Below are 6,681 nucleotides of genomic sequence, written 5' to 3' on the forward strand. Positions count from 1 at the left end.
TCGTTTATGTTAGATGGCCAGATGGTTCATCCATTCATGGCTGATTAGTAATTAATTATTTTGACTAGAATTAATTTGATTATTTGATATTGTTCAATATTCAATTAAAGATTTAGTATTATAGATTTAGAATTTTTAATTTTGTGTGTTCTATGTTGTATTTGCATAAAAATAATTATAGAGGATTTGAACGTGTATTTTAAAATATTTGTTATAATGTATGCTACTATTTTAATTTATTATGTGCTTTAAGATTGATATTATTAATTTTGAAGAGTTAGAATTGAGTAAATATACATTATGTATGAATATATATATAAACTTCATAACAGGTGAACTCGTACGAGTCTACGAGTTAACTCGCGAGTCGAGTCTAGGTCAATTCCACGAGTTTACTTAGACTCCCGAGTTCGACAACCTTGAGTATATAATATAAATATATATAGAGTGCGGGTTAGTTGGGTAGGATTGAAGCTCAACATGCACAAAAACCCTACCTGCACCCTACTCTACCTGCTGCGGATCGGGTTGACAACCCTACTCGAACGGGTGAGATTGAGTTGGGTACCCGCGGATAGAGTACATATTACCACCCTAGTAGATACTAGATACAATTTTCAATCTACACCCTAGCACTTGCCTAATTTGTTAGGATCCAAGTAGAGAGGTTTATTTTTAATTTTTATTCAAATATTGTGATTTTTCATTTTTGTTTATTATATCAATTTATATCTTATCCAAATTTTTAATAAAATTCCGAAAATGTCCATTGGATTTTCCTTGAACTAATCCGAATTCACCGGTCACTGGAAACACAGGCTTCGTCTCGCGATGTCTACTCTACTCCACTCCCACTCTGCTTCTTCCTCCGCCTTCACTCTTCCCTCCCCACGTCGTCGTTCCGCTCCAATCAATCCTCTCCCTCGCTTCTCTCCCCAAAATGCCGTCGTAAGTCAACAACTCACTGACCTAATTCATTCTTGATTTTGTGCAAAGAAAAATGAAAGTTGTTGTTTGATTGATTAGTTTGGTGGTTGCAGAGGTGCAAGCTCATAGAGCCGTTGAAGTTCGATAATGGCAGAGCAACCAATCAAACTGACATGCTTATTGGCGGCAGCGGAACCGCCATTCCGAGTTTTCTTGTAGCGCCCAACACGCGCGTGCAGGATTTGGTCAACAAGAATGATACCCGTCTCAGAATATTCTCCGGTACTGCAAATCCTGCTCTTGCTCAGGTAACCCTTTCAATTTGCAGAACACTTCCGTGCATTAATTTGCAAAGAAATTTGGGTTCTTTTTGTAGATTTAGCTGCTTATTTTTTGGAATTATATTAGGTTGAGAAGAGTGCCAATTTTGGAATAGAAAAGTTAGCCATGGGAAAATCCGCTTTGTACTTGTATAGATATAGATAGAGAGGATTACTAGAGTAAATTATTCTTATGACTAATATTATGCAAAGTATTCCATTTGTAAAATCATACTACATTCTAGTCTAGCCTCTCCTGAACTTTATGGTTGCCAGACTTGTATTTTGTAAAATGTGACATTGACCTTGTTTATATACATGATGTTGACATCTCTCTAGGGAGGTTAGTATATGTATAACAAATCAAGAACATGTCCTGTTTTATTATTGAGTAAACACCGAAAATCTCGAGAGTTGAAAGCTGGGAGCTGATACGAGACAAAGAGTGGAGAGTGGTTCAGGTTGTTTATGCAAGATTGGATTAAGGTTTAGGGTATGCGAATTGAGTCCTATATATGTGAATTGGTGTATGCGAAGTTACATTGATCCTTTATCTCTTTATTTATTTCTATTGAAATAATATACAGCCTCATCTTCTATAGCCAATATGTATCACATTAATTTTGAAAGACAGAGGAAGACCTAAGAAGACCATCCATGAGGTGGTCAAACGAGATCTACATGTAAACGTGTATCTCTATAGACATGATACATGATAGAGCTCAATGGCGTCGTTTGATTCATGTAGCCGACCCCACCTAGTGGGACAAGGCTTTATTGTTGTTTTTTTTTTCTTTGCTTATTCTACTGTAGAACTATTTATTAACATGAAGTCTGATGTGATGTTATTTATTTGTCTAGGAAATTGCGTGCTACTTGGGGCTGCAGCTGGGGAAAATTAAGATTAAGCGTTTTGCTGATGGTGAGATATATGTTCAGCTGCAAGAGAGTGTCAGAGGGTGTGATGTGTTTCTTGTGCAGCCCACATGTCCACCCGCCAATGAGAATCTTATGGAGCTACTCATAATGATTGATGCCTGCAGGAGAGCTTCAGCCAAAAATATTACTGCAGTCATTCCATATTTTGGATATGCTAGAGCTGATAGAAAGGTCAGCTTTCTGCTTTTATTTTAATTGTGTAAATACATAAGATATATGCGTTATTTTTTCAACTGTGATGAAAGTGTGTACTCTTTGTTGTTCCCCTACTTTGTCGGTGTTTCGTGCAAATTGGGTTCAGTATATGTTGGAAGGATATATGACCAGTAGTGCCCAATACATTTTGGCACCAAAATGTTTCAATAACTAGGATATATAGTATTAGAAAATCTTGCATAGTACACAATCATGTCTGAAGCTATTTTCTCATGAATGTGGGCTGCTGCAATATTTGTTGGAGCTAGTTATCTTATTTACACCTCTCCCTTGGTTAGTTTCTTTGACTTGATAGGATATAGTTCAAAGTGTATACATTTTGCTTTTGGAGTATGAATCTGTGGATATGAAAATACACAACATATGTACTGACAACAATATCCGCCTGAAAATGAGGGAAAATATGCCAAAATTACGGGCAGAAATATCTACTTGCAACTGCCAAAGAGCAGCTGCTGAAGTCATAAATTCTTAAAAGTTCTAAACTTATTACCTAGCACTTCTCATACATTGCTATAGAAATGTTATGTCACAGTTCAAGTTGATGAAAGTAGCTAAAATATTCTTTATCCAAGTCCAGTTTAGTTACATGATCTTAAACTACTCTTCCAGACACAAGGGCGTGAATCCATTGCAGCCAAGCTTGTAGCAAATTTAATTACTGAAGCAGGTGCAAACCGTGTTCTCGCTTGCGATCTCCATTCTGGGCAGGCCATGGGCTATTTTGATATTCCAGTTGATCATGTGTATGGACAGGTAATTAGAGTATATTATTTGGGTCATGTCATTATCATAGACTAGCATGGAAGGATGAAATTTTTTTATTCTTTTAATATTAATGTGCCCGTGAAAGTGCTATATATATATCTAATAAGTTGTGGCCGGTAAATAATTTGCTACTTTCTTGTAAAGTAACATTTCAAATCTAATTGAAATCGAAACCTTCTAGTGACGTGCCTATTTCACTATTTATATATTACAATCATTGAGGTCTATGATTATGTGGTTCAGGAGATGAGTTTATTAATAGTTAGGATTGGTAAAATGATGTTATTGAATTATATCTAGTACGCTTATTGAAGTGAGACTATTCTATAAAAAGATATATGATGTAGTCTCTACCCGTCATTCAGTATGTATATTTGAGATATGCTAATGCTAATGATATTTTTAGTTTGTGTTTTATTTATTTATTTATTTATTTATATGTGTTGCCTAGTGGTTTTTATATATTTTCGTTCATTGATTAATCATATGTTGTTTTGTGACATATTCAGCCAGTTATACTTGATTACCTTGCCAGCAAGACTATTTGTTCAGATGATTTGGTAGTTGTCTCGCCTGATGTTGGTGGTGTTGCTAGAGCACGTGCTTTTGCCAAAAAATTATCTGATGCTCCTTTAGCTATTGTTGATAAAAGGCGACATGGGCATAATGTTGCTGAGGTGTGATCCCGTACTCTTCTTGATTCTAGAATGTAGATGTCTCGATCAAAACAGTTAAGCTCCAGCTTAGTTACTCAAGATATGATATTATGATTATTGATAGAAAGAAATGGAATAGATATATAGATAATTTATAACTTTCTCTTAATTTTTTTTGTTTTTTTATTTTTTTATATTTGGATATATAGCCATTCATATGCCTCTACCCAATAACATAAAAACTTTGAGAGAGATGGTTTATGACACATGGTTCAGATAATAAGTGCAAGAGCCTTTATTACCAAATGGTTATGCAGTAAAACCCAAACCTCTAACAAGACCAGTTCGTGGCTAGTATGCTAAATCTGGTTTGGGTTTTGAAACACTGCCTAATCTGAGTGATGACTACTTTTTTTACTTTGGAAGTTCGTGCTAAAGCTTATTTTTATATAGTGCTAAACTGAAGCGCCTTCAAGGCATTCTGATTGGTAAAATTCATTTGCAGGTGATGAATTTGATAGGTGATGTAAAAGGAAAGGTAGCCGTGATGGTAGATGACATGATTGATACAGCTGGTGAGTTTGTGTCAAACTTGTTTGGCAACCACAATAATTTTATAATGCATATTAAAGATGAAAATAATTACTCGTCTAGTTCTATACCTAACCACTTAAATTATATACCACTCCATTCCTTTATTATAATTATTTTCAAGAGCTTGACATGAGATTGTATATAACTTCTAAGATTCTTGATTGTTTGGCTCAATAATTTCTCTTGGATGAAATATGGGAGGATTAGCTAATTCTGATCATCTATCTCTCCTTTTTCCCCCCTGACTAAATTTGGAATTTCTATAGGAACCATTGCCAAAGGTGCAGCACTATTGCATCAAGAAGGGGCAAGAGAAGTCTATGCATGCAGTACACATGCTGTTTTCAGGTATAGCGATCTTTGTGTTCTATTAATCATGTCACAGTTTTTGTGAATGTACAACTGCAGCCAAATATTATCATTGGTCCTTGAAGTTTTAATTGAGTTCTCTGTTCATTTTTTGGGCATATATAACAAGGGAAAATAAATAAGCTGGCTCAAGTTCTTTTGACCTATACCTGTTTTTGTTTCCTTTTGCCATTGTGTGCTGTTTATGCATTTCAAGTGATTTATTACGACAAACTTTATGTGCATCTGTTTAGACATTTGTCATCTATTGTGAAAATAAAGGTTGTTGCAAAGTTGGTATTTCTGCAGTTATGAATACTAGCCTTAATCTTTGTTAGGGTTGAGAGTGGTTTCGCTAGGGATCGCAGTGACTGTATTCTAACCCTCTTTATTTTCCCTTTGATAACGGTAGAGAATGTGCTTTAAATGGCACTAGTATGCAGACCTTTCCGGGTTGTGTAGTTTCTCTTTTGTTTTGTTGCTTTTGTGTTTCTTCTATTGGTAGAAGTGAATGAGAGTTTTTTTCTATTTCTAGCATTTTCACACGTGCAACATTTTTGCCTTTGCAGTCCTCCTGCTATAGAAAGGTTGTCAAGCGGCTTGTTTCAAGAAGTCATCATAACGAATACAATTCCAGTGGCAGAACAGAATTATTTTCCACAGCTAACTGTCCTATCAGTGGCGAACCTTCTGGGCGAGACTGTATGGCGTGTTCATGATGACTGCTCAGTGAGTAGCATATTTCTGTAAAATAATTTTGGTTGCATATATGATATCTCACTGTACATTTCATCCCTCTCAATTTAAATACTTGCATGCTTGCATTCGTTTTGTACATTTGTATTCTTCAGATGACTTTTTTGTTAATAGATTAGTGTGTAATTGTGTATAACAGAATTCCCTCATTGAATAAATATATGCTGCTTTCCTGTGTTTAAATTCTATGTATCCTTCAGTGAGCAACAACTTTTTGGGAAAATTTCATTCATCTCCCCTTATAAAACCATACATTGATCTCCCTTAAGATTTAAGTGGTTACCAAGTAGGACATAATACTAATATCATTTTTAAGGGCGATTAATGTCATTTAGACAAATAATGGGGGTCAAGATAAATTTCATCAATCTCAGGGAACATTAGTGTAATATGCACTAATAATAATAGTAATAATTTATTTATTTATTAAGTTTTTATTTAATTTTCTGTTTGTCTATGAGATATAGTAGTGCAAAAGTAAATTTATGTTGCAACTTTTTCCTTTCTTTCCTTTTTTTTTCTTTCTTTGTCAGGGTGGAATTGAACCTTATTCCAGTCTGGGAATTGATTGACAAATTGTATCAATGGTACATGGTCATTCCTTCTTATGTGTCTGCAGTAACGAATGGAAGAGTTGTAAAGTGAATTTGTAATAAAACCTTTTTTGTTTAACATCCCTTATAGAGAGCCAATTATGGAGTTTTATGTGCCTATAAAATAAATTGCTGGCAGTTTTGAACTCCAAAATGGAAATGATATGTGTATTTTTTTTTCCCCCTTTACTGGAGTACGCACTCATGTAGTCAAAATGGGGAATTTTGCCAGTTTAACAGATTTTATTTAATTGTATCATTAATCTTTGTCCTTTGTATTGATAGGAAACATTATTTTGATATCTGACAAGTTTAAGAAAACATATTAAGCGTGGTTATGTTGATCTCCTCCCGTTTTTGCATTTGTTATAAATAGCAATAGGAAATATGCATCCATGCCAAGAAGACCCGAGATATAAGGAGCAATTAACTATTCATATGAATATATATATTTCATATTTATATTTATAGTTAAACATTGTAAATAATATAATTAACTGATTCATATTTGTAATCAAAGCACAAATAAAAGTATAAAAATATAGTAATACTTGATTGGTAGTT

At 34.4% G+C, this 6,681-nt stretch overlaps 1 protein-coding gene across 1 annotated transcript; it reads left to right on the plus strand.

Moving 5' to 3' along the window:
- The first annotated feature begins 740 nt into the window (after nucleotides 1-740).
- On the plus strand, nucleotides 741-6,450 carry LOC107618622 (ribose-phosphate pyrophosphokinase 1). Its single transcript, XM_016320731.3, has 9 exons — nucleotides 741-948; nucleotides 1,041-1,235; nucleotides 2,109-2,357; nucleotides 3,015-3,158; nucleotides 3,680-3,847; nucleotides 4,332-4,401; nucleotides 4,687-4,768; nucleotides 5,338-5,497; nucleotides 6,058-6,450. The coding sequence occupies exons 1-9, from the start codon at nucleotides 832-834 to the stop codon at nucleotides 6,094-6,096; spliced, it is 1,224 nt and encodes a 407-aa protein (XP_016176217.1). The 5' UTR covers nucleotides 741-831; the 3' UTR covers nucleotides 6,097-6,450.
- The last annotated feature ends 231 nt before the right edge of the window (nucleotides 6,451-6,681 follow it).

The sequence above is a fragment of the Arachis ipaensis genome, chromosome B9 (genome assembly GCF_059453495.1).
Source record: "Arachis ipaensis isolate K30076 ecotype BB chromosome B9, ASM5945349v1, whole genome shotgun sequence".
NCBI classification, from domain to species: domain Eukaryota; kingdom Viridiplantae; phylum Streptophyta; class Magnoliopsida; order Fabales; family Fabaceae; genus Arachis; species Arachis ipaensis.

Coding starts and splice junctions, on each gene's coding strand:
- LOC107618622 (XM_016320731.3), top strand. CDS start 832: ATGTCTACTCTACTCCACTCCCACTCTGCTTCTTCCTCCGCCTTCACT. Junction 3,159..3,679: donor TTGATCATGTGTATGGACAG/GTAATTAGAGTA, acceptor TGACATATTCAG/CCAGTTATACTTGATTACCT. Junction 4,402..4,686: donor TGACATGATTGATACAGCTG/GTGAGTTTGTGT, acceptor GAATTTCTATAG/GAACCATTGCCAAAGGTGCA.